At 37.4% G+C, this 15,468-nt stretch overlaps 2 protein-coding genes across 3 annotated transcripts; one reads left to right on the forward strand and one right to left on the reverse strand.

The window, feature by feature from the left end:
* Nucleotides 1–158: 158 nt before the first annotated feature.
* gpr84 (G protein-coupled receptor 84) lies at nt 159–4,730 on the forward strand. Its single transcript, XM_063912024.1, has 2 exons — nt 159–246; nt 1,521–4,730. Exon 2 carries the CDS (start codon nt 1,522–1,524, stop codon nt 2,764–2,766), a length of 1,245 nt encoding a protein of 414 aa, XP_063768094.1. The 5' UTR covers nt 159–246; nt 1,521; the 3' UTR covers nt 2,767–4,730.
* Nucleotides 4,532–14,757, reverse strand: stat2 (signal transducer and activator of transcription 2). Of its 2 annotated transcripts, XM_063912021.1 has the most exons (24): nt 14,510–14,757; nt 13,553–13,690; nt 13,293–13,437; nt 13,025–13,120; nt 12,048–12,140; nt 11,871–11,949; nt 11,640–11,719; nt 11,387–11,538; nt 10,998–11,156; nt 10,814–10,903; nt 10,315–10,374; nt 10,149–10,169; nt 9,950–10,043; nt 9,807–9,854; nt 9,614–9,697; nt 9,367–9,465; nt 8,504–8,639; nt 8,084–8,136; nt 7,413–7,498; nt 7,188–7,324; nt 6,925–7,113; nt 6,694–6,748; nt 6,419–6,510; nt 4,532–5,385 (listed from the first exon to the last, which is right to left on the reverse strand). In XM_063912021.1, the coding sequence occupies exons 2-24, from the start codon at nt 13,681–13,683 to the stop codon at nt 5,168–5,170; spliced, it is 2,397 nt and encodes a 798-aa protein (XP_063768091.1). In that variant the 5' UTR covers nt 13,684–13,690; nt 14,510–14,757; the 3' UTR covers nt 4,532–5,167. The 2 variants fall into 2 exon arrangements, with proteins under 2 accessions (XP_063768091.1, XP_063768093.1); XM_063912023.1 differs by lacking the exon at nt 6,419–6,510.
* Nucleotides 14,758–15,468: the final 711 nt, after the last annotated feature.

A 15,468-nucleotide genomic window follows, 5' to 3' on the forward strand; every position in this document is an offset into this window, starting at 1 on the left:
TTCCATTCTGATGAAAATGATGCTTAGCAAACATGCAACCTTTCTCTTCCCCAATTTAGATATAGCCTGGAAAAACCCTGCCTCATACCATTCAATAGACTAGAGTAGATGGTTATTAGGCAACACAGAGGATGCACAATAAATATAACACCAGCAGGAAGCCGGACATGATTCAGAGTCCCAGATAGCAGCAGAGAATGACACACACACACAATTAGAGAGACTGGCCACATTTTCTGATTTAAGGTAAGATGTGTCTAATGATGTTATAATAAGAGGCTTTTATTTGCATTACACTATAGATTTTAAGTACAATTATACATGTATTTTAAATCTCTTCAAATATGTTTTATTGTTTGTTTTATCAATGTTAATTCTTGCTTTTTGTATGACATTGTTATTATTGAGTAATAATCGGTGCAGAATTCACCGCGGTGATTCAAAAATATAACAACAATAATACATATCAAATAATGACAGGGCTTTTGAGTAACTGTTAAATACATATTCATGTTAGTTCTTATTTATACATTTCATTAAGGGCTAAGTAATTCAACTTTATACTTTGTCTCAACTTAATATCAGAGAGATGCATTTATTTGACAGTTTTAATAACTTGTGTGGTGGAAATTCTTGAAATTAACTAGTTAAAGAGTTGTCCTTCTGAGTCTTTATTCATCTTTTGCAAAAGAGGCACACAGCATACAGAAAGCAATGTCTCCTCAGCCGAGGGTGCTAAATCCAACTGAAGAGAGGGCTTTTATACAGTTTTAATGAATATGCTTAGCCATGAGATAACTGACCTATGAGTCAGGACCCTATCAAAGTACAATAGAGCCATGATCAGATCACTGGTCACTATCTATTGACATGTAAGGCTTAAACAATATTATTTATATGTTATATATAACATCATAGCATTCAATTCTCTGATAATCATAATTTCCATTACACTTGTAACTTTGCAGATTCAGCCTATTGATACAACTTATAAATGACCTCATATTATATGAAGTTACTGAGCAATGTATCAAACTATTACAATAAACTTGGACATAAGCTCCATCTTTACCAGCTGCATCATTAAAGTCATTAAATATTAGTGCATCAATGATGCCAATCCAATAATATATTATATAATGATTCTATAATAAATGTAGGACTTTTACAACATTCAAATGCAGCAATTCTGCATTGTGGTAATGCTATTTCTACTTTACTAAAATAACTGAATATTTCTATCTATATACCATTGATTTTAGGTCAGTAAACCTCAGGAATATAGAATGAAACAAAAAAATCAATAACAACTATGAGGAATGCAAAGAAAGGTTTGACAGCGATAACTTTGTTCAAAAGGAAGTGGTGAACCAAACGAAACACCCTGTGAGTTCCCTTTTTCTTTTCAAAGAGGGCGGGGGACAACTTGGTTTCTGTTTGAGTGTAACTTTTTGTAGGCACACTACAAAAAAGCTGAACTATATTCTGATACTATACAACTGAATCTTGTTGGTTGACAGAATGCTGATGAACTACACAAACCAAACAGAGGAGGACCTCTTCTCCTGCTACAGTCCTTCAGTCGTAGGCTACCGGTACTTTCCCGTGCTGTGGGGATGTGCGGTGACCATCACTGGTACGGTGGGTAACCTGATGACCATTCTGGCCTTTGCTTTGGACCCACGTCTGAGGACTCGCTTCAACGTGCTCATCGTAAACCTGGCTGTTGCTGATCTCCTATACTGCACCATACTGCAGCCCATATCAGTCGACTCCTATCTACACCTCAGATGGCGCAGTGGTCAGCTCTGGTGCAGCATCTTCGGCCTGCTCCTCTTCCTCTCCAACTCTGTCTCCATTATCACCCTCTGCCTAGTTGCTGTGAGCCGATATCTTCTGGTGGCAAAAAGGGCTTTGTTTGAGCGTGTCTTCTCTAGCCGCGGTCTTATTTTACTACTGATCTCAACGTGGGCACTGGGTTTGGCCAGTTTCGGCCCACTCTGGCCTGTTTACGTATTTGTGCCCCAGGTGTGCACATGCAGTTTCCATCGCACCAGGGGTCGTCCTTACAGCACCATCCTGCTCTTTTTTTACTTTTTCATTGGGCTGGGCTTTGTTGGTGCTTTCTACCTCCTTATTTACAGACGTGTTAGGATTGCGTCTCAAGCTTTACTTCGCTACAGATTCAGCCGCAGATCCTCCAGAAAGAAACCAGCTTCTTCAGCACAAGGGACCGATGACAGTGGTGTAGAGAGTGGAATGGCAAAGACATGTAGCTGTGAGATGAGCAGCCAGACAGATCTAACTCAAAATACAGATGAGATCACCTGTGAAAAACCCACCAAATCTACCCAATTGTCGGCTACAGCCCTAGATCCATCAGCTACTAAGCATCCATATGATGCTGTCCAAACATCACCTTCAACCAAACCTGCTCCCAACAATGCACCTGCATCCTCCAACCCAGCAACTTCAGGAGATGCTGATGAATTTAAGCGTGTGACACGCATGTGCTTCACTGTTTTTTTGTGTTTCGTGTTCTGTTTTGTCCCCTTCCTGTTGCTCAACATAGCTGACAAACAGAACCACGCCCCACAGGTACTGCATATGTTCTGTGCAAACCTGACCTGGCTCAATAGCTGTATCAACCCCGTGCTTTATGCTGTCATGAACAGACAGTTTCGACAGGCCTACCATGTGCTGCTCACCAGGGCTGCTTCACCATTCACCTGCCTCTGGACCTGGAGGTCAACGCTGGGATTTTAATCTCTGTGAGATTAGATTTGCCATATGTTTCTCCTCCTGATATAAATAGCTTTCATTAAAGGCACAAGTTTTTCTTTTTTTTCTTATGTTGCATTTACTGTAACATTCCAGACTACATTTTCTTCACATTATACACGTTTTATTTGATTTTCTTTGCTGTTGTTGTTTGCTTTTACCGTATATTAGGTATGCACAAGATTAAAATATGTGTTTATGTTTTGTATGGAATAAATTATGTTTTGTTATACACAATCCACGGTCCGATTAAGAATGTGAATTAGCCAATATTTCACCACTGCTAGTTTTATGGGTGTCACAACATATGAAAAACCACCAAATTACAACATCAGCACAGGATGTTCCTGTCCCACACAACATGCCTTAGGCTATATCAGTCAGCGTTTCATCCACATACTGACTTTGACATGCTGACAATACACGACTCATGATAACGTTTTCTGGTGACTAAGCCTTAAGTTTGACATGTGGGTGGAGTGTGCTTTTGTAGCATCTTTAAATAGTGTCAAAGCATTTATAACTGACAAAGCCACATTTCAAATCATCAATCATGCATTGATTAACCAGAACAGACAATCAAGTTATCTGTTCTGGTCTGTGTTTATAATTTTGCTATTGATATGGGGCAATGCAGAGCCAGGCTTGTAACAAAAAACTAAATGTTCACTTAAAATAATGTTCTTCTGTACCATTGCTATCTTATTTCGGATTGCCCTGGCAACTGAGGTCAACCATTAACCACAATATACCTGGTTTACTTCCGGGCATGTTGTTTCTTCACAGCACGATCAAAATGAAACTCGACTTACAAACGAGGTCATACATAGACTACAAGAGCTTTGCTTACTCATATTCTAAAGTTATATCTTTTATCAGACAAACGTTGAGCATCATGCTAGTTTCAGCAATACTACAGTGGCCATCTTTATTATTGTCATGTAACAACTTGCCAGCAGAGCACAGCTAGCATTGGGGTAAAAAGAAAGAAAACAATTACAACTGAACACTTAAGTCCATTGAAGTTATGTGATTTATGTAACTCCACGCGTCCTTCTCCCTCTACTCATATATACAATACCATATTAGCTACATGCCATCTGAGGCTGAAAACAACATCCGGTAGTACTACCGGAATTGGACAAATATGGTCCGTCCAGAAACAGTGAATTATCTTTTAATGTTCCGTTTCAATATATTGATTATTTCTTACAATTTACGACTAATAATTCATTTCTAAATGCATACATTAACTTAGAAACATTTATTTTAGCACGACTAATAACAGCTAACGTTAGCTTAACACGTTAGTAAGCATATATGGCACAAGGCAACGTTCAAAGTTGCTTCAGGCCACGAAATATGTGAAGTACTCAGCTTTTATTTCTTTGTTGCGACTCCTCCTGAGTTAACTATCCGGTGCTTTGCTAGCTGTTGGTGTTTTATTCCTAACAACTTGTGTCCATGCTGCAGCAGAGGAAGGCTAATATCAGCTGCCGGTTGATGGTGGTGAAAAAACCTCAAACCTAATTTGAAGTACATACATATAAATGTTTTCAAAGTTATTAGAGAACTTACAATTTTATTAGAGCGACACAGCTTGTTTTTTTCTTCTTCAATAATTGTAATGACTTTTAACATACACTTTGGATTAAGATGCGGCGCAAATAGTCAGTCAACTGCATTTTTAACAGGCTACTGGAAACATAAATGACTTCTCCTATCATTTTAGTTAATAATGAACGGAACATACAATCAGTAATTTCCCCTTTATTGATGATAACATATTTGAACAGGTTAATATAAAAGGATAACTTAAAAAGCAGGAAGTGCCATGTGTTACTTCAAAAATATCACTAGCTGCAGGTGGCAACAATAAAGCAAGCACAAATGGGCTCAAAACAAACATTAAAACAATAAATTATGTTCAATCCACCGAATGTTCTCAACAATAAAAAAACATTGTGAAACTGCGTACATGGTCGTTTAGACAACATTCCAGATTTTCCTTTAACAGCTTTAAAATGCAAAAATGTTCATAAATAATAGTTTGACGCTTGATAGTTGAGGGGTCGAGTACAGGTGCCTTGGACACTATTGGAGTTAGCTAAATTAGCTTTCTTTTGTGTCTTCAAATAGTCTGAATCATATTTTTGGTTGGTATGTTTGTTAGCAGGATTACAGAAAAAAAAGGACACGCCCCGATGGGGTAGCATGGACCAAGCAAGGACCCATGTAGAATGGTTTCAAATCATGGGATAGTATGAAGAGTGGATTTGCTACCTATGCTACAACTTAATGATATGTGTGTTGTAATGGAAGTAGCCATAAAGTAAAGCTGACAATGAATTACATAGTGGTTCTGTTAACTATACACAACAGAGACTTATTGGAAAATGCTTCCACAGGATTGTGGGGGCAGACAATTAAATCTGGAATGATTGAAATCAGTCAGCTCCGGTTCCACTTGCAAGTCAACAAAGTGGCATTTGAGACACGTCTGTGGTTCCTCCCCTGTCGCAGAAACAGAGCAAGGCAGCATTGGATCATCAAGGTGATACGTTTCCACAAGTGACTGCTGAGAATGAGGACTTCCGTTTGGTTCTGAGAGCAAAGAAAGGGAAGAGCGAAAGTTACTGTTTCTGCTGCCATGGCTGTGTGGCGACTACGATTAGAGTTGAAGGATTTGATTTTGTGCAAAATTCTCATGAATTTCATGCAGTGTTGGTATTTTTCCTTCAGGTCATCAAGTTATTCACTAACACTATGCATGAATACATTCAGTTTATGTTTGAAGTTTGAATTCTCTTTTCAGTTTGTTTAAGAGGTTTTTTAAAGCTCAACCTGAAGCACTCTATACCTTTTGCAAGCCATAAAATATCCATTAAACACCAGCACCAACACTGATCAATACTTAAGTCAGGATATCTTGGTTTTAATTGTTGTTTTTATGCTTATTTACAAGTTTTTAATGGCTTTAACAACAGAAATATAACTTGTTAGTTAGTGAATTTTAGAGGTTTGAACAAGTATATTCGCCAATTGTTCCAAACCTTTCTTTCAACATAATAGTGCATTGATCTGCATGAAGTTGAGCTCAATCTTACTTCACTAAAACCATCGATGCATTTCTTCCCTTGAAATATATATTTAAATTGGTTTGAATGAAAATGTTATGCTATTGCTACATAAATCACTTCTAGTGATAAAATAAAATATATATAATGCAGTCAAAATATCTTTGATTTCAGGTGTAATCCTTACTGTTCATATTGTACAACATTTGTAAGTGATGTTTTTGTTTTACAGTGTATATTTATTGATTTAATACATGCACCAAGCACAATATTCAAGCAGCAGAAGGTAGAAAGCTATATAAAATGTTAGTTAGTTTGCCCAAAACAATCATCTAAACACCAGTTAGAGTTTATGTCCAGCAGAGAATTACTACTGAACATGTGCATGCAGTAGAAGCAGCCGACAGCCTTAGAGGATATACTGTAAATTAGAAGGTAAAAAATGTCATAGCTGTCTCACATATATTGAGACGGCATCTGATTCTTACAACGAAAGGAAATAGCAATTTGTAATATTAGGTTTTTAGCTGGATTGGACAGCAAGGAGAGCCATGACTCACCAGCTGCCTCTCCACACAGGCAATTCATTCGCCCCCAGCCTTCACCCTGTGCCATGTCAGAGGACATGGGTGACCTGGCCTCCAGTGTGTTCCTATATGGCCAATGACAAGCAGTCATTACAACTAGATGCTGATGACATCTTAAAAAAAGGGCGTACTTACTAAATTAAGTGGATTTTTTGTTTATATTTAGGTTTCTGTATAAAGTGCACAAAGTATTCATTCAAACAAGCAACATACTGAACACATATTGAGGAAATTACTAACATACTTACTCCTTTGAAACAAAGACCAGCTTGGTTTTAATGTACTTTATGTAAGGACTGTCAGCTGAAAGAGAATGAGTTTGGACATTAATGTGTTGTCTCCAACGCACACATCATTACATTCTATTTATACCTATGACAAATTAATGACAAGAAAAACACTCACAGCAGAAGCCAAGAACAGAAAATGTCATGAAAAGTGTCATTCCGCAAATATAAGCAAAGATGTGATGCCCTTACCTCCACTCTTTTCAGAGTAGTATTTTCCAAACGCCTCATCTTTAGGGGTGTTTGGATATAGGTAAATCAGAGGATTTTCTGGGATGTTTTCTGCTTCTAAGATCTGGAAGTTCCTGATGATTTCCTGGAAGGGGATCTGAAGGAGGTCCACTTTGCTGAAGGGCTGGACTGTCTTTATATCAGGCTCGCCTACAATAGAGAGCGTTCTAAATAGTTCAAAGTTCAAAATAGATTTAAAAATTATGGTTAAAAAGACAACTCACCAGTTAGGGTGTTCTCCACCCAAGAGAAGGTGATTCCTCCAATAACACTTTCACTGAAGCGCAATAAGAATGTGCCTCTCTGTTTCTTCTTTAGGAGGGACTTCTCTTTGCCTTTGGTCACAAAACCCATGATGAGGCTATAGTACAGATAAAAAAAAAGGCATGTATAAAACAAAAACTTGGCATTTGCTTAAATAGACTCCGTCAAATGCAGACAAAACATACCCATCCCTCCACATGTCTTCAAGGTAAGTTTTAACCAGCACTAAGATGCCATCAAACCATACCCAGAAAGTGTCAGGAAGATTTTCCTGTAAGAAAAAATGTGTTAAAGGTAATCAATTCCAACACACAATATACTCACAAACAATAATTAAACCAAACAAAAAATCTAAAGCCAAGCGTAATGCTTTGTGAGGCTGCATAATCATTTTATTGCAAAGAAGTCAAATAATATCATGGATACAAGTTGTAGAGTACTGCTTGTTTTTAACCAAATTATTCAAGTTAATTGACTGATTAGTACAGTAAATTAAACGTTAAAAAGTTTGAGGTTAATGTGTAATGGTCGCAATGTCAACATCCTGGTAATATTCATTGCCATGTTAGGTAGCTGACATACACAGTATATCCAAACGACAAAATACATGTCCTTGGCTTTGCAGGTATTTAGTTAGAATAATGAATCTTGCGCTACATGAGAAATCATTGGATCACTAAAGCATTGACAAGTCATCAGGATAGGAGAATTAATAATAATGAGTGTACCAAATAAATTCAATAAATGTAATCGTCAACATCTGAATCCAGATAACAACAAAACTTTATTGTTGAGATAAAGGAAATAGTTCGCAAATATCGATTTTGTGAGTGTTGTGCTTAGGGTTTGCTCTTACCTTGCTAAATTTTGACCAAGCTACTTTGCAGGTGTCATAGTTCTGTTTCCTTCCTGGTAGGATAGAAAAATAAATGATGCATTATAAAACTCTCACTCACAGACATAATATTGAATTAAAAACACATTCAATCAACAAAGAATGCTTAATTATAGTGTGCAATCCTTTTGGTGATATTCTGACAAATCAATATTAACTGGGAGAAAGTCCTGTTGGTTGTTATAATTTCAATCAAGTACCATTAACACAAGTTTCTACTTAGGACAAGCAAAAGTAATATATATATATATATATATATATATATAAATGAGACAGCTGTCATCAATCTGATAAAGTTAAAGAGACCGAAATCAAAATGTTGATCTTCTGATTTTGACACTAACATGTAATAGCTAATACACAGACAAAAACAATATTTACCAAAGAGCCTGTGTGCAATCATTTCCAGCTGAGCCTCATTCAGACCACGTTTAGTGGCAGAGAGAAACTGCCAGCTCAACATCTCTCCAAACTGTGGCCAAGTGGCTAGAGGAGTGTTGGCAAAGAACATGACATCCTGGAGAAACAGACGCACATCAACAAATATGTTCTCAATATTTTTCTAATTCTTTCCAATAGCAGTGCCACACTTCAACATGCAACATGGTGTGTGCAAAAGCTGGGGGAGGCAGTTTATTTTTGGCATTATTGGGCAAAACCATTCAGCGTAAAAGTTGTTGTACCGGTACCCCAGGCATACTTTAGTTCTTAAATAGCCCAAAAATACAAATAGAGAAATCTGCCCAAAACGCTGTTCTCCGCAGCTCCCCTCTTTGTCCTTAGCCCCTCCCACCAGACAGTGCAAACATTTGCAGCTGCTTCATACAGTACCTGTACCAGTCACTCATTTCAAACATCATCCTAATATTTTCTTCACAAGAGTGTGGAAATACTGTGATTTGAGGCTAACTATAACATAAGTGAAAAGCTTCAAAGATGCAAAGATAAAGATAAAAATGCTGTTGATACCATAACCATCACAAGACTAGCCACAGATGTGGGCTGAAGTTTTAACCACAAGCAAAATGTAATCTCTGAAATGCTTTGCCAATACTGCAGGACTCTCTTCTTGATAAGTCCTTCTTCCTTTTTGGTTTGCTTTGCAGGGCAGGCAGTTGTGTATCATGCTATAATAACGTATTTGCTTAAGGATATCCGTGTTTGTAATAATCTTTACTAACGGGACATACATCTGCATCCAATAATGCCAACAATATATTGCCTAAGTGATGGGGATCTCTCACATTGGTGTCCAGGCTGAGCATGTTGAACCAGAGGACAGATGCCCAGGCGCTCTGCTGCTGGCTGGAGTTGGAGATGATGACCACTGGGATGGAGGAGGCCTAGAAAAAAAAAACTAAATTTAAATCTTCATAATCAAGACAATGAAATCAATGATATAATTCTTAATTGTTTAACATAGCAGATAAAGGTTATTTTTATTTTTTAGAAAGCTTGACAATATAACGAGAAAGGAAGTATAAAGTCCACCTGCAACTCAACAGACACGCCTTTCATCTCAAATATAGTGTCAACGTAGATGACGTGAAGCTCCTCTGTAACACTGAGAGAAATCTGCCCTCGGAAAACACACACACATTATTTGTTGTTAACATGTTCTTTAGTTCTGGCTGATTATAACTGTTAGTAATGATGGTATCTTTTGGGCTGTAAGTCAACTCACATCACTGACTCCTTTGCCGCCACCTCCAGACTTCTGCTCCTTCAGAGTCTATAGACAAAAAAAAAAAGTTAAAACATATATATATATAACAGGTCAATAATGTACATTTTACTATTGTTTTTTAGTCTTTTTAAATAACTTACAAGATGTCTGAAGTCTGCCACCATGCCTCCACTCTGGCTCTCTGCCATGTTCAATGCCTTGGTTTTGGTCCCCAGGACATTAAAACGTCGATAACTACAAACATACCAGGGTTCAGTAAAAAAACAATTCAATTGAATGCAGTTATTCAAGTATTAACACTTGATGTGTAAGCAACAGTTAACTACAACAAACACTCACCCTTTGATCTGAGGAGCCTCCCTAATTTCAAGGGGGAAAAAATCAGTGATGAAAGGAGGGAAACAAAAACATCATTGTGTATTTGTAGTTTGCAGTCCAGAATTAAAGGCCGCAGGTTCGCTGTGTGTGCACTGAAAGTAACTCAAACTAAAAGGGGGAACCTCACCTGTCCATGGATACATTCACTTTCATTGAGTGGTTCAGCTCAGGAAATTTGACAAGAAGCCTGAAAATATTAGGACATGGAAGATTTTAGAAATACAATTTAAGATAACAAGAAAATAACAAAACAAATACGAACAATCTTAAGTTCACAATATGGATTTGAATTTAAGCAAGCTGGAGCGCTTTTCATTTTAGATGTGACTAAGTGAGAGTGAGAAAAGGTCCTTTTACATTTTGAAAAACATGTTATTTATTAAATAGTAATTGTTTTATTTTGAACATATCATTTAAGAAAATATGTAAAAGTATGTTTACACTGTCAATTATAGTTCTTAGAAAGAACGAGATTAGATTTGGCAACATTTGGGATTGACATTTAAGAATTTGCCAAATATAATCCAATCGCTGCACCTTTAGTCTTTACATGAAGAATATGTTACAAACACACATGTAACGTGAAGACAAGGCAATATACCGTTTGCCTGGAGTGTCACACTGACCTGGTCTTGACAGAAAACTGGACGTTTGTGCGGAGCACCAGAGGTCCTTTCCCCTGAGGCATGGATGGCTGAGTTTCAACCACAAAGGAACTTCAGGAAACATTAAAAACAATAATGTCAGGAAACTTCACAAGGAAATCATGAGAAAGCAAATTAGTTTAAGAGTGTTTCCTAAAAGTGAGACCTCTTGAGTAAGTTTTTCAGGAGAGTATCTGCTCTGCTCTGCAGTGCAGGTTTTTGTGCCTTCACGGGGTCATTTTCATAGGACACTTTTCCTACAAGCTCCTCTAGTTTACCAAGGAACTCACGCACCTGGAACAGACACACTGCCACACAAGTGAACCTACGAAACAAGAGGGAAAAGAGCAAATGAGGATTCTTAAAAAGGAAAAAACACACCAACAAAGACAGACAACATGTGTGATAATAGTGGGATTTTGGAAGTCCCCAGTTGCAATTATAAAACAGTATGGTTTACTGCATTTTGGCACGAAAGAATGATTATTGATGTATTTTTTACATTAAAGGACGAAAAACTGATACTTGATATGGAAATAGTGGGGTTGGACATACCAATTCTCAAGCTGATCCAGACAAACATTGTCTGGAGCTCCGATGCAGGCTTTCTGCTGCCTTCTCTGCCACTCCACCAGCTCCTTGTTTACCAAAATGTTGATCAGGTCTTCAGTCTTGTCCAGGAGCTTTTTGAGGTCTGACAGTGTACCCTAGAAAAGGTGATTGAATTGAGTAAAAACACACAAATACTGTATATAAAAAGGAAGACCATTATATTTTCCAAAAAGGCCAACATGTTACAACTCTGTACCTGTCTACATTCATTCAGTCTGTTGATAAGAACTTGAAGATCTTTCATTTGGGCATTCTTCATAGCCTCGTCCACCACAGCTGCATAATAGTTTCCACAGGGGGATCACCGTTTCCATACCAGACAGATCAAAACAAAAGAGAACGTGAAGCTGTGATTCAGGCGTCTTTATTACTCATCCTCAAACAACACTGTCAGAAAGCAAATTAAACCAGGATTTGATCTGCTTACCTTCCATCTTGTGGGTTTGGTATTTAAAATCAAACTCGTCCTGCTGCTCCTCCAGACACAATATTGTATGTTCCATGCACTATGTCCCAAAGGACCGGAGAAAAATAAAATAAATGAACTGCAATATCATTCAAATACAAAGCCAAGCATAATAACACCAAGCAACATTATTTGTACCTGCACATCACTTCTGAGGCAAACCATTTTACGTTCAAGGTCACACTGGCTGCTTGTCTCCATGGCTTCCTGCTCTACACGCATACAATGGACCTGGAAAAGCAAAAGGGGAGTGGAAGCAGGTATAGAGATTAAGAGTTTTCAGATACAATGAAGGGTAGTATTTTTGCCTGGCATAGAAGACGTATGAGTGAAAGTGGCAGTTAATAAAATATCACTGCTTGGTGGAAAGCCTTCGCTTTTAGCCCACACACTGAGTTCCTAGTATGCGTTCAGTACATGTGGTACTTTCTAAATAACAGTTAACACATTTTCATCAACTGCAATCAGAGGAATGTGAGAAATTCAGGACACATTAAACATGTCCTTTTTAATTTGGTTTTAAATATTTAATAGTTTAAAATAGGTTATAGTTTTGCAGAAACACAGCACATTCATTTTTGGTGGCTGACCAAATAGTCATATGGGCAAAAACACTGCCAAAATATCACCATGTGTTACATATTTTTTTGTAAAAACAAAACATTTCCATGTCATTGTCCACTATTCTATAGCATTGGTATGTTACATGAGGCTGATTAAGTATTCTTTGATAATATTTTATAGAGAAATGAATGTACAAATAGATATCACATTAACAAATATCCCAAAAACACAAATCGGCCTCTTAATAGTGTTACACAAAAGAATCCTTGTGCAATCAAATGAGCCAGCTCACCTTAATCCCTGTTTGGCACCTTTACATGACAGCAAACTAGGTACATGTTATTATATTACAAGGTAGGTATTGTATGCATGATAAAAAGTTATATTTATACATGGCAATTTAGGCCACCCAATGCATTATTGTCAGCCAAACTTACTATGCAGCATAATTTCATTTACATGTACTACCCATTTTACAGCAATGTGTGGTTGGTTTCGTGGGCGTTTTGATTTCATTAGATGTTGTATAAGGGTGTGTCTCATTTCTCAACCTGCTCAGCCAGCTCAGCATTCTGCAGGATGTCTTTCTCTTTGCTCAAAAACCACAGGATTGTGTTAGCCAGGGCACAGGGGTCCTCCAGGAACCTCTGTCAGGGGGGAGAGGTCAGATGAATGCCACAGTCAAAGCTTAAAATTATTAGTAGGATAACATAATGACCAGTGAGATCAGAACCATTATGGTCTTCATATTCACGGTGGATTTTTCCAATTCAACGTAAAATAGGCCGCCCAAAAGTGCTATCGTTCTTTAATAAATACCTGAAAGCTCTGCTTATAGCGTCGAATGTTGTGCTGCAGTAAGAATGACTCCTCCTGGACAAAGCGGCTGTGTTGGATATCCAAGTTTTCCAGCAGGACCTGGAACAGCACCATAGCAAAGTTGTGTTCTCGTGCTGCTCTTTGCCTACAGAAAAACAGGAGGAAAAAACAAACAAAACAGAAGTATTTCACAAACCAGGCATTTCACTGTAATCCTTAAATGACATAATGTGGGTTGAAGAATATCACTGCTGCCTTACCAATCCTGCTTCTCTATCCAGACTGAGAGGTAGTGCCGCACATCCATAGGAAAATCATCCCTGTCATAGAGCTCATGTAACTGCTGTGTGTATGCAGCGGACAGCTGTCTCAGTTTATCCCACTGAGCCATCCTAACCCTGGTTGACCAGGGAATATTAACACAAAGAGAAAATCATTTTTGAGAATGTTAGTAGTAGTAGTAGTAATTTGGTAATTTATTGTTGTCCTTATTGACAATCTTCCGAAGTGCACATAAAAATATATAACTAAATACTAAAAAGCATTAAAATAAATGGAAAACAAAGAAATTGACCAAGAAGGTGTGGATTGAAGAAAAACGTATTGGAGTATAGCAATTCTTTGTTGCATTCACATTCTAGTAAGCAACCCTTTCACTTGAAGGTTTACAAAAACAGGTTCCCAAATGTTTGATACATAAATAATAAGTATTCCTCTGTTGTTTATTATTAACCACGTTAACAAGCCCTTTGACAGATGTGCATGTACAGTATCACATGTGTGTAGTTTCCTTTTTAAACCCTTAAATTCATACTGTCTCTCTCTCATTTCAGTCTTACATTTTTCTCAAACCCCTGAATACAACTAGTAAACATTATGTTGTGCTTTGAACAGTATATGTGCAATGTTTAACGTTAGACCATGCCATTTTAAGCATGTAAGTTAATATATGGTGCGATGGCAGCTTTGTAACAATCCGATCTATTAGTTATAGCATCACCTTTTGAAGGAAGCTGGAGCAAAGTGCAAACAGAGATAACATTTGACTGATCATTACGTAACATAAAGTTACTTTTGTATGACATGACTTCACATTGTTTTATGCAATTGAGACTCAGTTTACTGTATTTGCATGTTACAGTATGTAATGCGTGTCTTTGACTATCCGTCTACAGCCTAGATGTGTTCCTATTATTAGTAACAACATATTTACTCACCGTGTTTTATGCTGCCAGTCCAACTACCCTTTATAAATGTCTTAGTAAATAGCAAGCATTTACGAAAGGTGCGTAGATATTGTTTTAACGGTAGGCTAAGCCTTGCTTCCAGCTTTAGCTGCTATCCGTCGTTTGAAGCTCTTAAAACAAAACAACTTCCGACAAAACGCCAGTGTGAATGTTATTTCCTTAACCTGTTTTTTATTTTGTATTTCCATTTCATTGGATATCTATTAATCCCTCCCAATTGGTACTACTCGATGTAACAGTGGGTACCATTTTGGCTCTGACGTTAATGTCGTTTCGGTATTGAAGAGCCGAAATGTCCGGAACCGGTACCACAGTTTCCTTGTGAGTTCAAAACGAACAGCTTATTGGTCGAGCCGGACACAGCAAAGCACGCGCTGTTCGTACGCTTTCACGTCAATCTGTAGCGATGGAAGTGACGCTCAGCAAAATAGAAACTTATGCCCTGACTGCAGATTTCCCAAGAAATGAGGCTGTGAGAGTGATTAAGCGAGCATGTGACGATCTGGTTACAACAACAAAAGTTATGTTTTATGCATTTACAGCACAGAGTAAAAAATGGAGGTGAAATGTAAAATCAAGTGATAATAATGCTAAAGTAATTCATACATTATTCAAATGAATTTAATATAGGCTAATGCCGAGTTCTTTAAAATATTACGAGATGTGATGAAAACAAAGCCATATGTTTCATCATTTTCACCGGTAATTTTTCCCTTTCACATTCATTTCTACCCCCTACCCTTTTTCAATTCAAATGACTCAATTTTTTTTTCTATAAATGGTTACTTCCACCCCTTTAAAAGTCAAGTCAGAACACAAACCCCTATCTGTAATAGTTTAATGTTTCATATTTGATGTTAAGTTATTTGTACAATTTTTTTTTGTTGCAAAATCTCAATTAAATGAAAAAAGGAATATAATTCAATAGG

The sequence above is a fragment of the Eleginops maclovinus genome, chromosome 20, assembly GCF_036324505.1.
Source record: "Eleginops maclovinus isolate JMC-PN-2008 ecotype Puerto Natales chromosome 20, JC_Emac_rtc_rv5, whole genome shotgun sequence".
Classification (NCBI taxonomy): Eukaryota; Metazoa; Chordata; class Actinopteri; order Perciformes; family Eleginopidae; genus Eleginops; species Eleginops maclovinus.